This window comes from Macrobrachium nipponense, chromosome 8 (genome assembly GCF_015104395.2).
Source record: "Macrobrachium nipponense isolate FS-2020 chromosome 8, ASM1510439v2, whole genome shotgun sequence".
Taxonomy (NCBI): Eukaryota; Metazoa; Arthropoda; class Malacostraca; order Decapoda; family Palaemonidae; genus Macrobrachium; species Macrobrachium nipponense.
This window is the reverse complement of record NC_087203.1, coordinates 116513792-116539242: the sequence shown is the minus strand read 5'-3', so window position 1 is coordinate 116539242 and position 25451 is coordinate 116513792. Positions and strand designations below refer to the sequence as shown.

At 35.7% G+C, this 25451-nt stretch overlaps 3 protein-coding genes across 11 annotated transcripts in view; 2 read left to right on the top strand and 1 right to left on the bottom strand.

Annotated features, from left to right (window-relative positions):
* The window catches only part of LOC135222975 (dynamin-like 120 kDa protein, mitochondrial), a 33837-nt gene extending 25689 nt beyond the window's left edge, over positions 1-8148 (top strand). For all 5 annotated transcript variants that reach the window (XM_064261458.1, XM_064261457.1, XM_064261460.1 and 2 more), the window contains 6 exons: positions 2025-2164; positions 2456-2573; positions 2716-2922; positions 3401-3494; positions 3679-3789; positions 4178-8148. In XM_064261458.1, the coding sequence (XP_064117528.1) occupies positions 2025-2164; positions 2456-2573; positions 2716-2922; positions 3401-3494; positions 3679-3789; positions 4178-4242 (735 nt within the window). In that variant the 3' untranslated portion in view covers positions 4243-8148. The remainder of the gene's footprint in view (positions 1-2024; positions 2165-2455; positions 2574-2715; positions 2923-3400; positions 3495-3678; positions 3790-4177) is intronic.
* On the bottom strand, positions 1925-15882 carry LOC135222980 (uncharacterized). 5 transcript variants are annotated; one of them, XR_010316412.1, is made up of 7 exons: positions 15654-15881; positions 13556-13681; positions 11927-12064; positions 11501-11619; positions 10683-10824; positions 9859-10096; positions 1925-2124 (listed from the first exon to the last, which is right to left on the bottom strand). XR_010316412.1 is itself a non-coding variant. In XM_064261475.1 (7 exons), the coding sequence occupies exons 1-7, from the start codon at positions 15795-15797 to the stop codon at positions 10089-10091; spliced, it is 693 nt and encodes a 230-aa protein (XP_064117545.1). In that variant the 5' UTR covers positions 15798-15882; the 3' UTR covers positions 9955-10088. The 5 variants fall into 5 exon arrangements, 4 of the variants coding, with proteins under 4 accessions (XP_064117544.1, XP_064117547.1, XP_064117546.1 ...); XM_064261475.1 differs by lacking the exon at positions 1925-2124 and adding an exon at positions 10405-10420 and having other exon boundaries at positions 9955-10096; positions 15654-15882; XM_064261474.1 differs by lacking the exon at positions 1925-2124 and having other exon boundaries at positions 7447-10096.
* A 1509-nt stretch (positions 15883-17391) lies between these two features.
* Positions 17392-25451, top strand: part of LOC135222974 (putative N-acetylated-alpha-linked acidic dipeptidase) — a 47139-nt gene continuing 39079 nt past the window's right edge. Inside the window, exon 1 of the mRNA XM_064261455.1 lies at positions 17392-17709. The gene's annotated coding sequence lies outside the window, so the exon portion shown is untranslated. The remainder of the gene's footprint in view (positions 17710-25451) is intronic.

Here is a 25451-nt window from a genome sequence, read left to right as displayed (position 1 = left end):
TAGGTTAGTGTAGGAATATTAAAGGGGTTTTCTTGCATTGCCCTTCTGCCTATACTCTACCCATTCCGTTTTATCTCATAGCAAACCACCTAACTACCCTAACGTTGTAAGTGCAATGTGTTCCAGCATTTGTTTTTCATTTATGAAGAAATCCTTTGGGAAAATGGTGTGTTTTTTTAGAGATGAGACTTAGTGGTCTACTTAACTATCATATTTTCTGGCATAGAAAACACACCTCAACTTTGACCAGCAAAAAAAAAAAAAAAAAAAAAAAAACTAAGGTCATACTATTTTCATCTACCATATCAAGATATTTTTTGCTGGTTTAGAGATGATATAGATGTTGTTGACCACTTACAGTCTATATTTTTTCTTTTACAGTATGAAGAAAGGGTAAGTTTACACCCAAATTTTACACTTACCCAACTGGTAGTGACCACAATAAAGCTACACCAACTTTATATTTCAATTTCACCATTCAATGTTTGGCCCTGCTTTGGTTTTTAACCTCACTAGAGTATCTGACTATTAATGAAAATATGTGTGGGCTATAATAAAAGAACAATGTTTACAGTAACCTGATTATCATGCTGGCGACATACCACAATTTGATGTTTGTTTTGGTTGGTGTGCTGTATGAACTCAGCTGGCTTACTGCATTGTGGTTTTGACTGGCGCAGCATGGTGATTATTGTGGTTTTACATTTTATTCAAGTCCATTGGCTTAGATATTTAATAAGCTTTATACCAGCAGACTGAACACTTGATAGATTACTTAGTAACATACTATATGGTTTAAACTGCTTAACCATGTTTCAGCAGAAATTTTCTTGGCCAACAGTGTCTCACTGTGTTTAAATGGATTGGTCTACAGCTGGTGTAGTATTTTAAGGTTTTTATATTATTAGATGTAGGTTTCTGCAACAATTTCCTTTGGTCTCAAAGGAACACCTAAATGCCACAATAGGAAGTATTAGAAATATGAAATAACATCTTATTGCACAGTTACTGTACATTGCAATCTTCAAAACTTGAAAGTAATGTGCACTAAGTGTATTTTTTGTTTTTTGTGGTACTGTACTTTTGGTTACTTCAACTTGGTATTATTTATATACTTCATTCAGAGATCATATACAAGAGTTGTGGTTCTGTCTGGTGAAAATAACATCATCTGGGATCATTATAGGCCCATGAAAATTGTAACCTTTTCCTTCAGGACTGATGGTAAATTTCCAAGACTTATTTCCAGATAAAAAGTGTCTTAATTGCCAGGAAATAGTTGCTTTGTAATGATGATATATACATAGTATTACATTTTGTAACCATCTTTTCATCATGTCACTTAAGTACTCGTTCCTAAAGATTTTATTGTATTCCCTTGATCAGGGCTTCAAAGTTCTGAGGGAGGACAAGCAATAAAGACAATTTTGTTTTATAAGAAGTTTTTATATGAGCTTCTAATTTCAGTTCAGGTGAGGAAACATCATATTTAGGAAGTTGTTAGGTAATTTTGGAGAAGAAAAAAGGGCTAATACCTTTCACCATTTTTGCTGTCTCAAAGGATTCAACTCTGAAGTTCTTTTAACACCCATGCACAGGTGGACTAACAGAGACCTAGAAGCGTTTAGCCAGCCTTGTTTCTCTTTCGTGGGATTCTTTGTTGCCATTCGCCTCTTTGCCGTGTTTACTTGCCTGGATCGTATTCCATACCCTTCCATTGAAATATGGCTCAGAAGATAAACACACTTTGTTATCCTTTGTTTACTGAACTAAAAACTGAATCTTTATTTTAAGGCACTCTTGATGGTCCACACAAAAAGATTTTACACTGCTTTGCCATTGTTTTTAGTCTGTAGAAAGTGCCTGTAATTATATTTCGGTACAAGGAAAAATATTGATGATAAGCATGAGGATAATCAGATAATTTGGTACAATAAAGTTTATGATTAATGTATATAATGTATAAAAGTTATTTGAAGATTTTATAGACCTACAGTTGTTAATACAAAATATTTTCCCTATAGGCTGCTGACGTTCTTAGAGTGATCCAGCTAAATGCTCTAGAAGACAGGTCAGTTCATGATAAACAACAGTGGGATGCTGCATGCAAATTTCTGGAAGACTCTGTGAAAGAAAAGTTGCTGAACATTGAAGGAACTTTGAGGTAAGATTCAAGGTCTTTAGTATGTTTTAATATAGTTATTTATTTTGATCTAATGAACTTTAACAACTTATCTTTTCTACTGTTTATATTGCAAATTGATCCAGAAGAGACTCCTGGGAAATTTCTTATAAGAGCAATAGTTGGAGAATTTCTATATCAAGTGAAAGCCCTTCAGGGAGACACAGAGGAAGAGCTTTAGATATTGATTAAATAAAATCATATCTAGCATTATTCAAGTGTTCAAATTTGTCAATAAAGAACCTCCACTTATTTGGCCTTTATTTATTTTAGGGAAATGGTTGGTCCTGGTACCAAAGAACAATGGATGTACTGGTGCACTCCCACAGAGGAACAGAAGAGGAGAGCAGCAGTAAAAGGGGAACTGGAAAAAATACTAGTCACTGAATATGTAAGTCATATTGGGAGGGATGATATATTTTTCATTTGCTTTGTAGGAAACATTTCAATCAAATTATTTCAGTTTACATTTTCATGCTAATTGAGATATCATTTTTACAAAAGGTGGTCTATTATCCTTCCTCCCTTTTCAGACTCACAAAAACACACTAACTTATGATGAAGTCACTGCGGTCCGTAAAAATGTACAGAGCCAAGGAGTAGAGGTTGACAATGAGTTTATCAGAGAAACATGGCACCCAGTATATCGTAGGCACTTCCTGCGGAGGTCGTTAGCAAAAGCATATGATTGTCGAAAGGCATTTTATGCATATCATCAAGGATTAGAAGGCGAACTTGGGGTAAGCTAACTAATTTATTTTAGAAAAGATAATAGGAATGTTTAAATGGTACATGTAAGAAGTTTCAAAGTAAGGTACAGTAATTAGAGAAAAGAATGTGAGCACAAGGTTTAATCAATAAATATATATAGTATATATATTTTTGCAGTATTAATGGTAATTGTTATCAGTTTAACTCAGTCCTGATACCTTTTTTTGCAAGGAAATATATTGGTGATACATCTAATTTTAATTACTCTGATGAAGTCTGTCTGCAATGCAAGTCAGTCATGGTAATGTTTTTCAGCATTTTTATCACAATATTTATTTAACTGCATTCTGAATTTGTACTTTTGAGTTCAATAAAGTATGATGAATGTAAATTCATGTATTGGAAATACATTCCTTAATTGTATTGCCAATGACACATCATCAAGAAGAAAAGTTGTATGTAGAGTATTGTTACAAAAATTCACAACTAACTTTATTTTATTTTCAGGTTGAATGTAATGACATTGTTCTATTCTGGAGGATCCAGCAGATGATCAAGATTACAGCTAATGCTCTTAGACAACAAGTCATGAACAGGGAAGGTAAGAACTTTTGTATGGATAGATTAGTATGGAATACCTGAAATTGATGCAGTTCTACTTCCAGTACTTATGAGTTTTATTTTCCAGGCCACAATTCCCCCATAAATAAGCTGTCTTTAACTCTTTTTGCCCACATTCCGTTTAGAAAGTCTTAACAAACTATAACCTGTGTTTTATTTTACAGCAAGAAGACTAGAAAAAGATATTAAAGAAGTTTTAGAAGAATATGGATATGACCCCGAAAAGAAAGAACAGCTTCTAACAGGAAGACGAGTTATGCTTGCAGAAGAACTCAGTAAGTATTTGTTAGCATACATAGGAGTCACAGTGTGTTTGACCTCAAAATACATTACAGAAGTAAGAATAGGAAACTAGGCATAACAGACACCAGGTGATGGGATTGAGCATTTATTTATTTTTCAATTTTCACTAGTTTGCACACAAAGCATGCAGTGTTGTATTTTTATTTTGAGGCAAGGTTATTAACATAACCAGACATAATCAAGTGTGTATATCAATGTTCAATTTTATCAAGGTTCTATAAATGCAATAAGAATGTGATCACCTGTGTGAACTGGGGGTAAACCAACATAAGAGGGTAAACCAACATAAAACTATGTCAATTTAGGCCCTATCTGTAAAGCAAAAATGTTTTCAATTCTAAAATATTTGTTTTTCTTCAGAACGAGTACGACAGATTCAAGAGAAACTAGAGGAATTCATCCATGCCTTAAATGCAGAAAAATGAGTAAGTTTGTAAATGATCAAAGTAACAAAAATGAGTTCATTTATATTTAGAACCTATGGAAAAAGGTAAATTTTTCCATAACACGTATATTTTCTGTGGATAGATACTGATGACAAAAAATGAAATAAGTGTTAGGAAGACCACAGTAAAGGAGCAGAATATTATCAAATGACCTCTGAAACCTCTCTGGCACACCTGGTCATCTATTATCAAGGCCCATGGGGTAGAATTATGCAGCATACATGCTGTTCAGTGTAAGAGCTCCTTCTGAAATTTGGACTTTTAAATGTCTGCAATTGACTAAGGTGAGTATTACTATTTATTAATCATTTTTATTGATCAAACTTTGCATTTGAAAAGGAAGAAGAGTTGAGGAACAATTTTTAAAATTTGGACTGCAGATGTAATTTGACCTTGAATATGTGAATTTGGACCTCAGAATGTTAGAATTGGACAAGTACTTTTGATTGCCATGGAAAAAGTGTAAATTTTCTACATTTGCATTTGACATAATCTGCATTGTTTTTTTATTGTCTTAAAAGGCAATGCATTTGACCAGCAACTGTCACTTTGGTTAAAGTTTACTTAATCATTCGTGTCCATTCCAAAAGCAGGCTCATATTTTGTCCATTTAATTTTGTCGTAACCAGTGCTGGAAGAATTTGAAAATTAATGGTCACACTTCTAAAACCTGAATTTTCCTGCTGGTTATTATTTTACAAAGAGTAGATCCAGTTTTATTAAAAGTAGACTATTAATTTATTGTTGATTTAAGATTTTGGGTCATAGGAACTACAAATTAAACAGTTGTATAAACTTTTATATGTAGGGATCAAATTACAAAAAGTGAGTAAATAAATATCAACTTTTAAATTAAGGGTAATCCTTGTTCAGTTAATGAATCAAATACAGCACATGTATATATACAAGTAATCAGTTGTAGAATATTTGGTTAATTTTTATATTTTATGATTGTTTCAAAAACAATTTAAGCTTATTGACTTACAAAACATAATTTACATCTATAGTTTTTTAAAGAACGTAGGGTATGGTCTTATTTTTGTGGCATTTGTTTAGCATTTTCAAGGTGATGTTTGCATAATTCATTCTGCTTCAGATTACTATTATAATTTTTTCAAAGCAGTATTTACAAAAATGTACCATGGAGATTACCCATTGGTTTCATATAGTGTAATGATACTATTGAACTTAATTTTGAGGAACATGATTGTTCTAATGACCATGAGAGTATCGAATACTCATGATATTTTAGAAGGCTGTGCTGCTGTTTGTCCTGTTACTAGTTTTGTATATTGCCTTAATGAGGAAATGCATAAGTGCTATATTTATATTGTTTTGAAATGTACTGCTGTTTCTTATCCATTTTTAGTCATACTTTTATTTTTTCTATGAATTCCATGCGTATCTGTGAAAATATTTATGAAGATTGATCATATCTTTCATATTTATATTTCCTGTACTGTTTGTAATGGAAGACTAGTCAAGCAATGCCACTCTTTTCACAAAACAAAATGCCCTGCAGGAGTAACTTTAGTAGTGTAAGAACTGTTATAATTGGAGTAATGGTGAAACAATGTACATTATTGATGAAAAATTTAGAGTATGTACAGTTATTTTTATGCTTGTTGGAGAGCTTATCGAGTGTGTGTATATACAATATATTTATATATATAAACTTTTGTTGAATTATTTTCAAGTTGCCATTGCTGTAGTTCATACTTTCTATGATGTCTACATGTAATGTAGCATTGTCGCTGGGTCTTCATTGATATATGTAAATATTTTATGCTTCATTTAGAAATGATATGTTAAGGCACAGATTTGGGAAAAACTTTGAAAACTTTCTTTATTGCTAACTGACATTGTTTTAATTAGTTTTGAACTTTTAACATGTATGTAATCTAGTACGTCACTGTTATTTTCCATGTTATTCTTGTAACAACATTAAAATGAGCTTCTTTTTTATATGAATGTTTGTTGATTACTGTCAACAAACCAATGAATACAAAATTACTACTTTTAACCATTCTTACAAATCGAGGTTGGTTTCTTAGCTTTTACATTTGTAATGCATTTAAATTAATTTGAAAGTTTTTAAATCCTTGTTACATACATTGAAATAATTTTCATAATTTGTACTTAATATTTCCAAAAGCTGTTTCCTTGATGACTGTTAGAGGGATCTTGTTTATAGAAAGTGTAAAACTGCATCAAGTCAAATATTTCTTCTTTATACTTAACTACAGAGTGAACAAGTTTTTATATTCACAAAAAACTATGCAGTTTTGTATGTTGCGCTATAAATAACAGAACCTGCTCATTAGCCATCATGCAGACAGCTTACTAAATATCAGTTACAGTTCTTGAAGAATATTTACCACATATGCATTAAACAAGAATTAAAAATGCTTAAATCAGTTGTATAACTACAAAAGCTCCATTGCATGAAAAAGTGTATTAATATGCATCTGAAGAAGAAACCGAGATTAATGTGGATGGGAGTGAAATGTGCAAAATAACAGTGCCTACTACAATGCAATACTATATCTGCTGAGGCAATTCCATCTTTTGACTTGTAAACATACTTGGTAAACTACATTTTGCTGGTGAAAGTGGCACAAAACCATGTACAGTGTTCATCCAGTTGTAATATAATTTATGATTTACTCAAAACAATGTTAATTTTTAACCTGAGGATTTTGTATTAGTTATATATATATACTGTATTTGTTTTTTTATATATGATCAATTGGTGTCTGAAGACCAATAATAACATTATGCTGTAGATCTGTAAATATGACAGGAAGTAACTACTAGGTCTACAACCAGCTTATCTTGGCTATCAAGGCACAACTATAATTGGACATCAGCTCTCTGTAGCAAAGTTGCCAGTCCCACTCATCCAGTCTTCATTGCTTGCAGTTCTTACATTTCCAGAGAACCAGTGTTGACTTATCCATACCAGCAAACCTTATTGGAAATTCATGTATGGTTTTTAGAGGCTCGTTGTATGTCATTTGTACTTTTGAAGTGACCCTGTTACTGTTCATGAAAGAGTAAATATTCATGAAAATTGCCAATTGCTCCATGAATCACAAGGGCCAGTAGGTAAAAACTGTCTTTCTCTCATTAGGGAAAAGTATCAGTTAAACCAAACAAGTGAGTGATATTAAAAATCCAAAGGCAGTTTTCTTAAACCATTTTATTAGGTCTTTTAACTAAATAAATACATATTTATTCACTTGTAACTTTAACCTTATGGGTTAAAGACTATCAATACATCATTTATAGTCTTTGTAAATACTAAATACATGATGTGAATATCATTATTATAAATTTATGACGCTAATATCAGTTTCTATCATGCCATTTATGAGTTTAGTAATATGCTTCAAGTTATTTCATGCGCCACATTTTGGTGCAGTGTGCCGTTTGATAACTTAGTCTTCAATGAAACCCTTGGTCTAACACATCTTGGTTCTGAATGCTTCCCCTTCAGGGTACACCGATTCATGAGCTGTTTATCTGTTTGAAAGGCATTCTATTTTGTGGAAGTTTACTGTAGCCTTGGCAAGCAAATCTGAAAGCTACAGACTATATTCTAGAAACCTTTAGATCAACATTGCCTTGGATTCCTTAATGGAAGGTTGTCAAGCATAAGAATGAAGCAATCAGACTTGTTGGCTGCAGATGTATTCAACTACATGGTCTTTTGACTTATTCTATAGGAATGTCACCACTTAATACTATACATCCTAACTGCCATGCAATTTGTTTTCCAAACAAGGATACTTAAAAAAAATAATAATAAGCTAATTTGCATGTTTCATAGACATATAAACCCTAAGTCTTTTAATAGTTATTCTTCACAAAAGTTCACTTAAGTTCAACTGGTTGTTGAAGCTGGGAAATAATGTTTGCAAATTTGATGATCCCTCGTCCAGGGTTGTGGGTAATCAATGTACACTTCCATGCACTTATAAAGTTTTCCTTCAGTAACACGGCAATTACAGGTGGGATTATAATTAAATACCTCATTTGAATTTTTCCTCTATACAACCCTGATCTTAGAAATTTTGTGACATTTGTTCCTATGTGGTTACAAACTCTCCTCATTTAATGAAAATTTACCCCTCAGGCATAACAAATTGTGTCAAGATCACGGCAAGTGCTGACTTGCCTCCCAGAAATGTCAACTTGCCATTCATGCAGCTGAGCAGAGCAAGGAAGGCTCCTGACTTTAACATACACCTGACCTCATTAACTGTGAGATTACAAGTTTCTCCTGAACGCTAGGGGTAGGGCAGTGCCCCTGACTTACTGAGCTCTCACACATGGTATGCCATCAGGATTTCTTTTCCAAGAGTTGTACTTCTGTCTGAAGAATCCTTGAAGCCAGAACAAGATTGTGTCTTAGATATTGCTGCCAGCACTAGTGAACATGCTCTTGAAACTCTGGTCTTAATATCAGGTATTGCACAGGTACTTGGTTGTCACCAACAAAGCAGAAAAGAAAACTAGTGTGTCCCATTGAAATGCTATAATAGGTTGGAGAGACTGCAATTCACTGTCTTTGCTGACACCAATCAAACAAGACTTCGGATTTGGCTTGACAGAGAGTAGGATGCAGCTGTAAAGCATGGACCCCTGCAAACTGGTGATAACAAAGACTTGGCCAGAAGGACAGTACTCTCCATGGCTCTAATGACCCACAATGGGCTGTGCACAAGTCAATGTAACTGAGCCGTATGCAAGCCAGGATAGCATCAGGATGGTTGTGCATGGTCAGAGTCAGTCAGGCAGACCAGGTTGGTACGACATACAGGGTTATTGCCATTACCACAGTGGTCTGGAGAGCCAGCAAAAGACTTGCAGAGTTGGCCATGACAGCCACAGAGAGCTAACACTGCTAGAAAAACATAAGAGTGAACTCTTCCCTAAATATTTCCGAGGAAGCATGATCACTGGATGAGTCAAGACATACTATCCACGTCTTAGATGGGAACACAAATGACAGGAGCAACCAGTCATGCGCCCGTGATCATGTCTTGAGTACACCCATAATTTGGAGGTTGATCACCAGCAGACACACACTAAAGCACCTGTCTTGCCCACAATCACCAACCGCTGCCAACGGTTACTGGCATTGCCAACAAGCCCAAAAGAAGGGGATGGTGCAAGATGACTTCTTAGCTTTCTTACAGAGGACTGCTTATGGGGTGCCTCCTTATGCTCTCTATGGTTGAGGGAAAGAAGACAGGTGAGGAGGATGAAGAATGGCAAGAATTCAAAAGCTTTGTTTCCAGCTTTTGCAAAAGATACTAATTTAAAAACTATGGGTTTGTATCCTCATAAGAACAATGCAATTTAAATTTACATTGACTCAGCAAACTACAGAGGGGGAAAAATTCCGATCAAATTACAAACCAAGTTAAAAAAAGTGTGAAATGACATAATACTCAAATGACTGGAACTTAGCACTAAGACATTTGGCTATGTTTGGAAATTCAGGTCTCCTCTATGACAACTACAAAAATATAGCATACAAAAAGCAGTGTATAACAAGATACATTTTCTTAAAACAAATGATTTTACCTTATTTACATTCAGGACGATGCCACTTCCATTAGCTCTGCAATGTATAACAAGATGCCTTTTCTTTAAACAAATGCTTCTACATTGTTGGCATTCATGATGATGCCACTTCCATTAGCTCTGCTTTGGGAGGCTTCAGAGGTAAATAGAACTGATACATTGGTTGCCTAACATTAAGATAATACTTGTAATAGGTGTGCTCTGCTTCAAATCCTTTTCGGAAGTACAATTCACGAGCCTGAAATAAAAACGTTAAAATTAATTCTTTCCCAGGTTAGAAGAGGCTTTAATCGCATGTCAAATCCAACCATTATTACTGTCTGCAGACAAAAAATCTGTACCAATTACAGGTAGAGAGAATATGGCATTTTAGCAAAATGTACACATGTATCCAAGAAATTTTTTTTTTTTTTGTCCATTAAATATACAAGCATCTTCACTTTAATCTTGACATTCCTTTTTACTCTTCATGTTCACATTAATGTGATGTAGTAAATATGCTGAGTAAAGAGGAATATCCAATAAATGAGTACAACAGAAACTTACTAGAATATATGGGAACCTAAGAAAGGGAGATATAATTCTGAGATTATGAACAGAGCATTTTTTTAATATCACACCAAATTGTATTTTAACCGGCATTATAGCATAAATAAATGCAATGTAACTGTTGCTCTACAGGCCTAATACTAGATAAAATAGGGCAAAATCCAAAGTCTGACAGGCACATTCCATACATTGGTTTACATTGGTAGAGGAGCATAAATACATGAATCACAATAGTAGAGCTTTGTGCACACAAAAATTATAAGATGCATATTTACCTGATAGTGGCATTCCGTTGTTACAAGTTCTATTCCTTCATAACACTTATCAGTGCAGAATTGAACAACTTCGTCAACCAACCTTGAAGCTATCCCACGCCGCCTATATGCCTTTTTCACAGCCATACGACGAAGCCACGCTCTGAAAAATAAAACGTATGACTGCATTCATGATTTTTAGTTCATGTAACATCAATCTATGTCAAGACAATGGCTTGCAGATTAGGTTTAACAATCATAACATTGTCAACCTGACAAACCTTCATAAATGTATCTGAAGTGTATGATAAAAACTATATATAGAATTATAACAAGTTTAAATGGCATTTTTGTATTCATTATCACTACTATATTTATTATCTATCAATTTGTGCAAGCATTTATAAGAGGAAGCCTAAAGAGCCACTGACTTACAAAGCAAACTTTTGCTGAAAAGAATAATCTCATTGGAAACAGAAAAGGAACTTACATGGGAATGACCTCAGATACAGCAGAGGCTGTAGTTACAAAGAGTTTCCAATTATGAGTAACTGCAAATTTACTTGAATATTGCCCTTATTTCTGATAAGACAAGTTCACTAGTATGTTTTGTAAAAGCCACATACTTTACATACTTCAACTGCATAGAAAATACTCTACATAATAAACTGTCATATGAAAGGTCAACATCAAACTATAAATTGGAATCTAATGAAAACTACTGAAAAAATTAAATTTTTAGCATTCATGATAACTGACATTATGGAGTTCAATAATACTTTGAATATTTTCAATGAATAACTTTCACGTATACAGTAAACTAAATATTACATACTTACTTTAAACCTCCATGTAAAGACTTTGTAAGAGCAACAGTTCCAACAATGTTCTTTTTCAGGCCGTTCAAGTTCACCCCTCTGGCATCAAGTTCACTTTCTCTCAAAAAATCATAATCAATCTGGAAAGAATATAGATATCTTTTAAGTACTTAGCAGAAATGTGTAATATTAAAAAAATAACATCACTGTTTCTCAGGACACAAAACACTCATCAGGTATATCTTTTACAGACCAATACAGCCAGTCAAAAATAGTTATACCACATCAGACAGATTAGCTGCCACATGAATGGGGGCCCCAATATTTCACAAAACACACACATGACTTTTTGTTAACATGAGGATTTAAACTTGTGATAGTAAAATCCTAATGAAATAATATTTTAAGTACTACTAGCTAAAGAAAATCATTAATGAATGTTCTTACTTTTTTTGCCTTATTGATAGTAATATCAAGTTCACTAGCTTCAGAAACTTCATAGGCTTCAGCAACCCAAAATCCACAAGTGGGGTCACTCAAATAAGTCTGCGAAATGTTATTCAAATCTTGATGAAGTTCCATTGCCTGTGAACATAACACAGTTCAAAACAAGTTTTACTTTGTGTATGTTGACAAACACTTTGTAAATGTTGACAAACATAGAACAGTTAACCAATAGACAACTTAAAATTACTGTTCCCTTTAAGATTTTATAATTAAATAGACCAAGTACTATCTAATGACAGTTACAATGAGGTAAGTATTGATTAAAGATAAGTCTAAGGAAACCAACTCCTCTACTGCAATGTACTATATGTCAACCACCAAACACAGGGACAGGAAAAGGGACTCAACAGTAAAATATAATATTTTATGACTAGTTTTATGTTTTGCGAATATAAATTGTTACCTTACATTGTATCCAATGGTTAGGATTAAAATGGAAGAACTCAGGTATAGTACTGTAATCATAAAAAGAAGATTGCACTACAACCGAAGGTAAATTATCCCAAATTTTGGCTAAGAACCCCTCATTTCTTTCACTTCCTGCTCAGTACAAAGCTCCACTCATAGTAGTGTGTTTGTACATATAGTACTCAGATGGGAGGCGTAAAAAGCTCAGGATATGGCCGCTATTTGTATATCCAAATCAAAATCTGCTTTGAAACAATTATTTGTCTGTAAAAAGACAAACCACTGCATTAAATAATGAAGCTACTTGTACAGAAATGTTTCTGCCACAAAGAAAGAACAACTTTAACGACTATAGCAGTTAAGAAGGCACTGCACCTCAACTTGTCACATTGTCAATCCACTCTGGATGGTAGATCTTTACAATATCATGTGTCTGACAAAAGCTAATAACCTATGCATTTTGATTACTGATGTGATTTTGGCTACTAGCAGAACCACTACAGTATACTGTACGTATAGTAAAACTAGCAGCTCAAACCATCCCTTTATCAAGTTCACATGAATTTAAATGCTGAATAATGCCAATTCCTAAACTTTTCTGCTACCTACTGACCCTCTTACAACCATGCAAGAAAATATATTGAGATAAATTGCAGATAATCATACAAATGATATCTATGGAGGCTACACTTAACTGAAAACATGTCTGATATTACCTTTAGCAACTTATGATTCGGGCTTGTTGCCAGTAAAAGTTTGATGCTAATTTTTCTCTTTGCCACTTGTCATAAGTGCAAATCATTGATAGGTTTCCCTTAGTTAGTGAAAAGAGGTATTAATTCAAGTCTTTCACATAACAAAATGACATTAGTAAAAAAAAAATTTCAAAGTTGGATTACTTGCACACATATTCAAAACAAACCATATACTTTTCCTTGATAACAATTACCTCTGAGGATTTTGAATTTTCAATAAAAATATAAAAAAAACATGGTGATCAGATTCTTCAATAAAAAATAGAGAACAGAAAAATGTCTGAATTGATATAAACATGATTAAAGAGGGAAGTCTAAGTTAATAAAATATTATTCAATGGGAATTTGTGATTAAACAGACAGGAATTACAAAAGATAAAAATGATCATATAAGAAAAGAACATACCTTAAACAAGTGGGCAGACCATACACCAAAATAAATCAGTAAGACAGCAACAGGAATTCCAACCAGGCAAAATTTGAAGGGAATCCCCAACCCAATGAAAGCAAAGGCCATCACTAACAGGGCAACCTGTGAGTAAGATCGGAATTAATGTAAACTTTGAAGGTTCTTATATGGTCTCTAAGATGCCTATGGAGAACATTATACAGTTTTGCATATTTTTAAAATAGATAATGGGTGGGAAAAAATTTGTATCTTCTGAAATCTTAATAAATAAAGGGACATGCCTCATCTCACTATTTTTTTGTTTTTGTTTAAATGAACAATGGTGGTGATAATCAAATGGACACAGCTGTCATTATGTATAGCTAATGTGATAAATAAAACAAGAAAAAGGTAAGTTTTTGCTTAATTTATAGTGCTACATAAAACTACAAATTAACTTTTGAAATTTATTTGTTCCTACAAGAATACAACACACCGACTTTCATAAAGGAAGCTTACTACGTACATTACTTAAGTAGGATGACTGTCTAATGGAAATGATTGGCACCATTTCAAAGGCTTGACAGCATGCAACATGTGAACTACCGGCCACATCCTACACTTCTCCACTTATAATGAAAGTCTGGAGGGACAGTCAATCAAACACCAGACCTGGCACTGTCAGATTCCATCATTCCCTGTCACGTGTACGAGCAGGGGAAGGCTCATACATATGCAGAGTCCTAACCTAGTTTAGTTCACCATGTTGAACTATACAGTGGACCACCCGTATTCGCGGGGGATGCGTTCCAAAACCCCGTGAATAGCTAAATCCGTGAGTACTTAGAACTCCCTATAAAAATGCTAAGAACTGCCTATTTTGTTAGTTTAAACTCCACTAAAACCCACTAAAAATGCTTATACCTAGCATTTCCATGGTTACCTCCAATTAGATAGTTCGCGGTTAACGGCGGGGTTTCGTTCCTGGGTAAGCGCCGATATCTGAAAATTGACATTAACCAGAACATCAAAATCATTATGGTAATAAATGGCGTTTACGATGCCCTAAATGCCAATACCCTTAATGGTGTCATTAACCGGTTATCAGCACTGATAAAACGCTTAATAACACCGTTATTAAGTGGTTATCAGTGCCAATAAACCATTTACCGACACAAATAAACCACTCACCAAAACCGATAAACTGCTTACAGGCACCAAAAAATTTTGTTAACGGCATTGTTGGTCAAGCGTTGTAAAACCAAAACGCTATTAACTGATGCCGCCGGTAAGCAGGAACTGCTTGTAATAGAACAAGGCTTCTGAATATATTAAGGAAATTTAGTCCCCCCCAATCTGTTTCTGACATATAGGTATATTCAATGTTGTTTCTTTTGGTTTACTAAGTCATAACCAGTGCTTAAGCACATCCAAATGGAAACTTAGTCGTGCCGATTTGTAACTCATCTGCTGTTACCCTCCATCTGAACATTAGTTAAGGCACAATTGCAAAACAACAGTCATCACAAATTTGGTAAATTCATTATTACCTAGCAATGTAATACAATATTTTAATTCACAGCAACAAAACAAGGCAGGTTTAATTAAATTTTGAGTATTAGGCTACCCAAATTTTTCTTTTTCCTTTTTAAACAAGTGTTACCCTTCATCTTTATTTGACCCTGTAGTATGATGTAAAGTTGCACGGATCCAGAGAGAGCGGGGTAAAAAGCCCCCACCTCTGCAAAGGCAGGGCAAGGTGCCCTCGGATAGGTTAGGTTATGGAAAGGTTAGAACTGGATACTAGCCTAGGTACTACCTAGGACCTACTAAATACATACATATGTTACATGATACGTAAGCTACATACATAGGTATAAACGCTAGTATACTACTATACTAGCTGGCTACTAGCTAGTCCTGATACCGTCGTCCTTAGGTACCTAGCCTAATACCTGCAACGTCCTGAAAAAGTGCTATCAATCAAATTAAGAATGACTTCAATCAAAATAAGAAAAAAAAATGCATTATTACATTCGTACCCAGCATCTAAACTAAACTTAAGAAACCTTGAAGGAATTTAGGACATTGTTGACCTAACGTCACCACCACCAACCTGCGGGAAGACCTCAGACAAGACCCCAGACCAGAAGAAAGGTCCAACGGTTTCCATCGTGGCCTCGGTGATAATATCTCGAATCACCGCCTCGTCACCACTTCTATAAGACCTTATCACGACGACATTTCGGGGACTGTCCATTTTCACGCTCCCAAAACAGGACGAAAGATTTCCAGTCACGTCGTAGACACTGATGAGGAGGTGTTACAGTAGTAGTTCTAGAAGCCAAGTTAAGTTGGATGAAGGCGGTTACCTTTACAACGGCACGTCACATTCTGATAGTTTTCGTTATAATTTCTGAATCTCGAGTCTTTCTCTTTGTTTCCACTTGTTATATGGCTGAATTTTTATTGTACGACATTCTCAATTCTCAAAATACCCACCAAAATTTGTTTACGCCATTTTACTTTCTTATTTTGACTTCAAAACCTGACAATAGTGAGAGACGTGCTGACCTTAAATAGCTCCATGTTGTAAGCAAGACAATTTAATCTGATAATAATTGACATTATTGTTCTCCCTTTTAAATGTGTCTAGAATGATACATGAATAGCAACATAAATCTGATCTGGAAACGGCAGGTCCTTCATTTTGACACAAGCATTCCAGAAATCAACACAAGTTTTTACCGAATTTAATATTTGGAATGCTTGTACCTTCAAATGAAATGTTTACACTTACGTTGATATCTGGAATGTTTGTGTCACCAAATCTCATTTGATGACACAAGCATTCCAAAGATCAACGCAAGTGTAAAAAAATTTCATTTGGAAGTACAAGCATTCCAAATACTAATATAAGTATTAACATGTCAAGTGATGACGTTGCTGCCACCAGCCCTATAAATGCTAACAGAATTAAAAACATTACGAAAGTGGTTTTATTAGTAGAGTTATCTGAGGTTCCACAGTAAGTGAGAATTAAACACCACCCAACTTCTCTCTGTTGTATTCTAGATGTGTTAGGCCGTAATCATCCATGCTTAAGCGTGGGGTTATTATTTTGTGGTCATGGAAAAAGTGACAGAAGATATATTCTCAGTTTGTTGAGGTCGTTCCTTGAAAAAGGTAGAAATATCGCCTTAGTCATGAGCGCTGTATTTCTAAATTTGTTTTGAAAATTCACCAAAACAAGTTTATATATGAATATTACTTTTGTTAATCTATCGAATGAGTCTACACTAATGTTCTCTAATATTCACTAATATCATCGGTTTTCCTATACTTATTCCATCTTCCCAAACTAGAGCGCTGATTTACTTCTTAGGTTTCCGTTAACCTACCAAAACTGATTCTTAATTAGTTGTCTCCTTTGGCCTTTTCCTTTCTATTATCGGTTTTCCTGCAGTAATTCCACCTTCTCAAATAAGCTTTTTCTTGAAAGGGTTATGGCAAGAGGTATTCACACCGATAGATAGATAGATAGATAGATAGATAAATAGATAGATCGATAAATAGATAGATAGATATATAGAAATTAGCCTAAAGACTCGGCGTTGGAGACTTCAGGTTACCTGACACCTCTAAAAAAATAATAATAAAAAATAAAAAAGTCGAAGATTATTGTTCTAAATATTCTGTGAAATACAAAAGTTCAAGGTAAGGACGAGGGATCAGTACTTTACAAAACTCTTTACAACTGACAGAGAGAGAGAGAGAGAGAGAGAGAGAGAGAATGGGGGTTGCTAAGTTCCCCGCCCTCCTGATCATTACTCTGCAGTACAGACTCAGCCGCTGTTCGGCTGACATCCTGGAGGCTGCCAACTCATTCTTCTTCCTAATTGCACCAGGAAAAAAAGAAGCCTATTTATCAATGTCACTGTATTAGACTACCTCGTCGCAATTCTTCATCTTTTACAAAGGAATGCTGTGCAGAATACAATTGAAAAGATGTGAATACAAGAGATTTTTAAAGTGCCGTTCTAAAAGTGCAATGAAATGACATCCTCATGTTTTCACGTGCAACTTGCACACATGATAAGGACCAGGTTCAGTTACGGATTTTGGGAGGAACTTTGAACATCCTATAACAGCCAACCTTGGAAGCAATATCAGTAAGTACAGCCTTATTTTTAAAAAATAATACATGGGCATTATACTTTACTCATGTCTTCATGTGTACACAATTTTCATGACTCTTCTACTAAATTAGGGACGAAATAGAACTAGATTTGTATACAGGGAAAAGACTACGTTTGACATATAGTTAAAATGTAAAATGTTTGATCTATTTATTTCAAGGCATAAATTATTTCTCTTCACAAGTTTTTCTTTTTCATTCTTAACATAAACAGTTACTAATTATTATTATTATTATTATTATTATTATTATTATTATTATTATTATTATTATTATTATTATTATTATTATTATTATTCAGGAGATGTGCCCTATTCATGTGGAACAAGCCCACCAAAGGGGCCACTGACTTAAAATTCAAGCTTCCTAAGAATATTATGGTGATCATTAGGAAGTAGTAAGATGAGGTAATGAGAAACACAGAAAGAAGAGAAAGTGCTTATCAAAAAAATGAATTATAAAAAATGTATTAAAATACAAGGAGGATAGTATTACACTAATTAATTATCTATTAAATGCTTTGTCTCGATGACCTTGAACTATGACGTAACGGAAGCAATGCCCCAAAACTGAATGACAACGGACCCAAACCCGACTGACAACGGACCCAAAACAGATTGACAACGGACCCAAAGCCGACCGACAATGGACACAAAGCCGACTGACAATGGACACAAAGCCGACTGACAATGGACCCAAAGCCGACTGACAATGGACACAAAGCCGACTGACAATGGACCCAAAGCCGACTGACAATGGACACAAAGCCGACTGACAACGGACCCAAAACAGATTGACAACGGACCCAAAGCCGACTGACAATGGACACAAAGCCGATTGACAACGGACCCAAAACAGATTGACAACGGACCTAAAACCGACCGACAATGGACCCAAAGCCGACTGGCAACGGACCCAAAACCGATTGACAACGGACCCAAAAACGACTGACAATGGACCCAAAACCGATTGACAACGGACCCAAACCAACTGACAACGGACCCAAAACCGACTGACAATGGACCCAAAGCCGACTGACAATGGACCCAAAACCGATTGACAACGGACCCAAAGCCGATTGACAACAGACCCAAAGCCCAAAGCCGACTGACAACGGACCCAAAGCCCAAAGCCGATTGACCACGGACCCAAAGCCGACTGACAACGGACATAAAGCCGACTGACAACGGACCCAAAACCGACTGACAATAGACCCAAAACCGATTGACAACGGACCCAAAGCCGATTGACAACAGACCCAAAGCCCAAAGCGACTGACAACGGACCCAAAGCCCAAAGCCGATTGACCACGGACCCAAAGCCGACTGACAACGGACATAAAGCCGACTGACAACGGACCCAAAACCGACTGACAACGGACCCAAAACCAACTGACAACGGACCCAAAACCGACTGACAATGGACCCAAAACCGATTGACAACGGACCCAAAGCCGATTGACAACAGACCCAAAGCCCAAAGCCGATTGACAACGGACCCAAAGCCGATTGACAACAGACCCAAAGCCCAAAGCCGATTGACAACGGACCCAAAGCCGACTGACAACGGACATAAAGCCGACTGACAACGGACCCAAAACTGGCTGACAACGGACCCAAAACCGGCTGACAACGGACCCAAAACTGACTGACAACGAACCCAAAGCCGACTGACAACGGACCCAAAACCAACTGATAACGGACCCAAAGCCGATTGACAACGGACCCAAAGCCCAAAGCCGATTGACAATGGACCCAAAACCGATTGACAATGGATTCCGTTCTTCATGTGCCTCCAAAATAACAAGTTTAGAAAGTAGCCACACGTTCCGAAGTCTTGATTAAGTATGTTCTTGGTCTATATACTCTTCTTTACCTGTTTAACAAGATGCAAAGGGACCTTTAGCCTTAAGTATCTTCCAAGTAACATTGCAAATCAGTTATAAGTGCATTAGACAGCCTTCCAATCGCTCTTTCGCCCAGAGGTCTATAGCTTTTCAATAACGACGTTAGCAAACCTCAGTCCATAGGCCTACTTCCATTAGCCATGAAACCCGACGCAGATCGGGAGCAGTCTCCTTAATTACCAACTTGCGTGTGGCAACAGTGGGTGTGGCTAGATATATACACATTTTCGCAAGACCTTTTATTAATTATTTGCAGAAATCACAATACCCAGTTTAACTCTTCTCTGGATACAGAAATTTAACTGGGTCCAGATTTGGATGGAAGAGATAATGCATTACGTTTAATTACGCATGTTGGCTCTCTCTGATGGCCAAGGTAAACTTGCATTTACGTTTTTTTTCTCTCTCTCTTTTGATTCTGTGCACTTTGCGGATATTAATTTGGGTTTTAGTACGTCATAAACCTTCCAACAGAAAAAACCGGGTAAATGGTAAATGTTATACTATAAACAGGTGCATTTTACTAAAATAATTTTTACTAGGAAAAAAAATATTGATGAAAATGTTTTCGAAAATCCCGTAAGAAAACCACTACGCTTAATAACAGAAGACACAACGCAATATGAAACGATGAAGGAATAAAGAAGATACCAGAATAACCTCAACAAGCAAGAGAAGAAGAGATCGTGGAGGAGGAAACAGTAAAGAAATAATAAGAGGTAGGCGGTAAAATCGTGACATATATGTATCGTCCGAGTGGTCAGCATAGAAAACGAGAGTGAGATATAGAAAATAAGAGTGGAGAGTAGCGGGCTCTAACCATGGCCACATAAACTTACCCGCCTGGCTACTTTTTTTTTTTTTTTATCCTTTTTTTTTATCCAATTATGCAACTTGCTCTATATGGCTGGGATTTCGCTTGCAATTTTCTGCCCCGCGTACCGTGATAAGAAAAAAATTCTTGTCTTTGGGGGTAGATATTTGAATCTATTTATATGTCTAAGAATTTATTGAAACACATACATATAAGCGTAGTATGTGGGGATACAATCCACAATGAAGTAAATTTCTCTTGTAATTTGAAATATATAGTTCTTGTAAAGGATTAGAGCTTTCGACCATCAACTGTGGTCTTGTTCACTAAAGTGTGATATGTCACCTCAAGGAACTAACAAGCAAGAGCACAAACATTTTGAAAAAAACAACGGTTAGGTAACAGCTAGTCATATTATGATGATCAGGCGGTTGAGCCCTCGTTCTTTCCAGAATTCGTCTTGATCTTCGTGGGGGAATGTTTCTATTGTCAACTGCTTGTTCTATGGTGGTTGGGTGGTTTGTTGGAGAAATGACCTGAGTGGAGTAAACAGGGGAGGAAGCAGCATCGTTATTGGCACATATATTTCTAAAGTTTGAAATTTTCCCTTTCCTACATATCTCTTCACAAATAGCTGTATTATCTGTAATGCCAGTATTTCCCGCAAAGGTCTCGTTTAATGAAATTAACGCCCCTTCTACTACTCGTCTCAAAGTCCGGTCGTTACATGCAAAAACAACCTTGGTACTTTAAAGTTTATTGCGTGGTTTTTCTCCCATGTATGTTGCGCAATTGCACTGTATGAACTTCCCCTTCTGCAAGCAGCAACGTGTTCTTCCCTTCTCTTATCAATGGAACGTCCGCTTTCTCCCACGTAACATTCATTGCAATCACTACAAGGTATTACATATACTCCTACATTCTCTCTATTACCCGGGTTATTTTTAATGAGTTTCTTCTTGATTGTACTGTTGTACTGAAAAACTACGTTGAAGCCGTTCTTTTTTCCTTTAAGCTGCCTAGAAAATTTATTAAGTTCTCTATTATAAGGAAGAGCAAGAGATGTCTTAAAATCTGCCTTTTCAGTTATATCATGAGGGGCGTAAAACATCGATCTAGCTTTAGATAGAGACTGTAGTATAAAAAACTTTGGGTAACACAGTTTTGTAAAACTATCTACCAAGAAATTTATTTCGGCGTCAATGAACTGGGGATCACATATTCGGTATGCTCGGAAAAACAAATTGGTTAAAACGTTGTGCTTTACTTTCGGTTCATGATATGAAAAGTAATGAATATAGGTGTTTGTGTGGGTGTTCTTCCTATACACGCTGAATTTAAAGTCACTACTCACTGTGTCTCTATGAACTACCATATCTAGAAAGGGAAGCCTATTTTCCATTTCCTTTTCCACTGTAAATTTAATAGAGGGCAAAAAACCATTAAGCAACTCTAAAAACCTACGAAAGGCTTCCTCGCCGTGTCTATAAACAATAAAAACATCATCTACATACCTAACCCAAATTTCAGGCTTGATGTCTTCCGGTAGTGTGTCAACGTAAACCTTTTCGAAAAATTCCATACATAAGTTAGCCAATATAGGGAGAGGGGTGAGCCCATCGAGACCCCGGATTTTTGTTGATAGAACGAACCATTAAACTCAAAAATTGTAGATTCAACGCAAATGTTAATCAAATGACAAAATTTATCTATGTGCATAGGTGGCTTGAAAATATTATCTGAGGCTAATTTCTTCAAGTTGTCGAGCACGAAACTCAGTGGTACATTCGTGAATAAAGAAACTATATCTAGACTGTACATAGTACCTATATAATTCTTTTCCTTAATTTGATCCATAAAATCCATACTGTGCTTAATGTGAGATTTCGAAATTGTCCCTATTAATTTCCCCAAAACATCCGCTAACCATGATGACAGATCCGATGAGGATTGTTGCAGCTAGCGACAATGGGCCTTAAAGGACACCCCTCCTTGTGAATCTTGGGAGTTCCGTAAAAATAACTGAAAGACGGCAGTTTTCTCGCTAGCTTACTCAGGACTATATTTCTGGTTTCTTTTTCCACACCACTGCTAACTATGGCTTTTATTTTCTTGTTAAATTCAGACTGCAAGTCGCTAATGCAAGGGGGTTTTGTTACTTTAAGGTATGTGTTACTATCGTTTAAGAGCCTGTGTGCCTTGATCAGGTAATCGTTCTTATTCATAACCACTACACAGCCTCCCTTTGTCTGCCTTTTAAAATTTTAAATACTTGAATTTTCTTCTTCAATCTATCTAATGCCAATTTGAAACGTCGTGGTAAATGATCTACCTTCTTCTCAAACTATGAAGTAACATGCCTTTAATAAAATCTACGTTTACTCCAGTATGCTTGTAGTTAAATTGATTGATGCTACCAATACCTCTAATGAAATCAATATCCTCAGTGCCCAAAGTTTTTTATACTACAGTCTCTATCTAAAGCTAGATCGATGTTTTAACGCCCCTCATGATATAACTGAAAAGGCAGATTTTAAGATCTCTTGCTCTTCCTTATAATAGAGAACTTAATAAATTTTCTAGGCAGCTTAAAGGAAAAAGAACGGCTTTCAACGTAGTTTTTCAGTACAACAGTACAATCAAGAAGAAACTCATTAAAAATAACCCGGGTAATAGAGAGAATGTAGGAGTATATGTAATACCTTGTAGTGATTGCAATGAATGTTACGTGGGAGAAAGCGGACGTTCCATTGATAAGAGAAGGGAAGAACACGTTGCTGCTTGCAGAAGGGGAAGTTCATACAGTGCAATTGCGCAACTACATGGGAGGAAAACCCACGCAATAAACTTTAAAGGTACCAAGGTTGTTTTTGCATGTAACGACCGGACTTTGAGACGAGTAGTAGAAGGGGCGTTAATTTCATTAACAGAGACCTTTGCGGGAAATCTGGCATTACAGATAATACAGCTATTTGTGAAGAGATATGTAGGAAAGGAAAGGGAAAATTTCAAACTTTAGAAATATATGTGCCAATAACGATGCTGCTTCCTCCCCTGTTTACTCCACTCAGGTCATTTCTCCAACAAACCACCCAACCACCATAGAACAAGCAGTTGACAATAGAAACATTCCCCCACGAAGATCAAGACGAATTCTGGAAAGAACGAGGGCTCAACCGCCTGATCATTCATAATATGAACTAGCTGTTACCTAACCGTTGTTTTTTCAAATGTTTGTGCTCTTGCTTGTTAGTGCCTTGAGGTGACATATCACACTTTAGTGAACAAGACCACAGTTGATGGTCGAAAGCTCTAATCCTTTACAAGAACTATATATTTCAAATTACAAGAGAAATTTACTTCATTGTGGATTGTATCCCCATTTACTTAGAGGTACGACATAGTACCTGGCTTCTTCATATAAGCGTATGATTTCTAGTCAAGTTTACATCTACTATATTTGTTTGTGAAGTAAAACCAATCAATATTAAGCTAAAAGTAAAGCTTCTATTATAAACCATTCATAACTCAAAATGTTAGCACTGTGTTAAAGGATTATAAATGCGAAATTTAGAGAAAAAATTAAAAGCTAACTTTAGGTTGAACTTTAGAAATAAGTTAACAGCCCACTTGTCATTCGAACAAGCAATAGATCAAATGGGCGAATTCCTTACATATCTTAAAATCAGAAAGCAACTTTCACCCTGGATCGCCCTTTGTTGACCTGAGAATTGGTCAGCTTAAGGTCGCCTACCACTCCGCCTTGTTCCCAATGCTCTTCCCAGTTAGTTACCACGAAGATTAGACGCGAAAACTGGAGCATATTATGGCGCGCTCCTCTCAGCTGCACGTTTTTCGATAAGCTCTTGTGAAATATAGGTTGTGGGATTTCACTCGGCTGTAGAATTGCTAGCAGTCAATGAGCGTTGGCCATTGTTTTAGATGTCAAAATGCTCTTATAGATCTATTGAAAAGGAATAGATCCACTAATTGCAAAACCAATACAATACGTTTTACGAACGAATTATTTTTTTCAACTTAAAGCGCGGGATTAAAATTCTACTACTTAGGGACAGGTCCGACAGGCCCCGTTTGTTTACAAAACCGACGGTACGTTGTAATGACGGTTTTTGCTTTTTTCATTTAAAGTACGGGATCACTATTGAAAGCGCCAGTTCGTGTCCAGAATAAAACTTTCACCATAATTTTAGACGAATTTAGTTATGAGTTTAAGGTCAGCAAGTACATTATTAGTTGGCATACTTCGTCACCAGACAAGGTACTCGACTGACAGGTGGTGTTGCTACTACTACCTTCGCTTTTCTTGGGTTTACAAACTCCAAAGCAGGGGTTCTTAAACAGGGGTTGTCTATACCCCTTGGGGGCATGAGAAACACATGCTGGGGGTACGGGACTTGATCTCTGGATAAATATTTGTATACATCTGATTTTGATGTCAATGCATACATGGGTACATTTTGTAAATAAATAACTATGTAAAACTATAAATGCTTTTGATTTTCTTGTATGTTCTATTCCTAGCTGTTCATACCTAAAGTATGTACTAAACTAAGTATTAAGTTATATTGCCAAAAAATAAGACTTAAGAGTACTTAAGCAAAGGGGGTATGGACGCATATTGGGCAATTCATTGGGGGTCTAGAGTCATCAGAAGGTCAAGAACCCCTGGTCTAAACTAACGCCACAGAGAGAGAGAGAGAGAGAGAGAGAGAGAGAGAGAGAGAGAGAGAGAGAGAGAGAGAGAGAGAGAGAGATCTTCATTGTTGACTTATTCAAAGATAAATAATGCTGCTCGCACAGATAACACTGTTATACATTAAGAAGAAGAAGAAGAAGAAGAGGAAGAGAAGAAGAAGAAGAAAAGAGAGAAAAAAAAAAAAAAAAAAGAAAAAAAAAAAAGCAGAAAAAAAAAAAAAAAAAAAAAAAAAAAAAAAAAAAAAAAAAAAAAAAAAAAAAAAAAAAAAAAAAAAAAAAA

Bases quoted from the DNA above. Each gene is read 5' to 3' on its own strand.
- LOC135222980 (XM_064261474.1), bottom strand. From the start codon at position 15,797: ATGGACAGTCCCCGAAATGTCGTCGTGATAAGGTCTTATAGAAGTGGT. The intron at 12,065-13,555 runs GTATGTTCTTTT...TTATGTTCACAG, and splicing joins GGTCTGCCCACTTGTTTAAG to GCAATGGAACTTCATCAAGA. The intron at 11,620-11,926 runs GTAAGAACATTC...TATTCTTTCCAG, and splicing joins CTATCAATAAGGCAAAAAAA to ATTGATTATGATTTTTTGAG.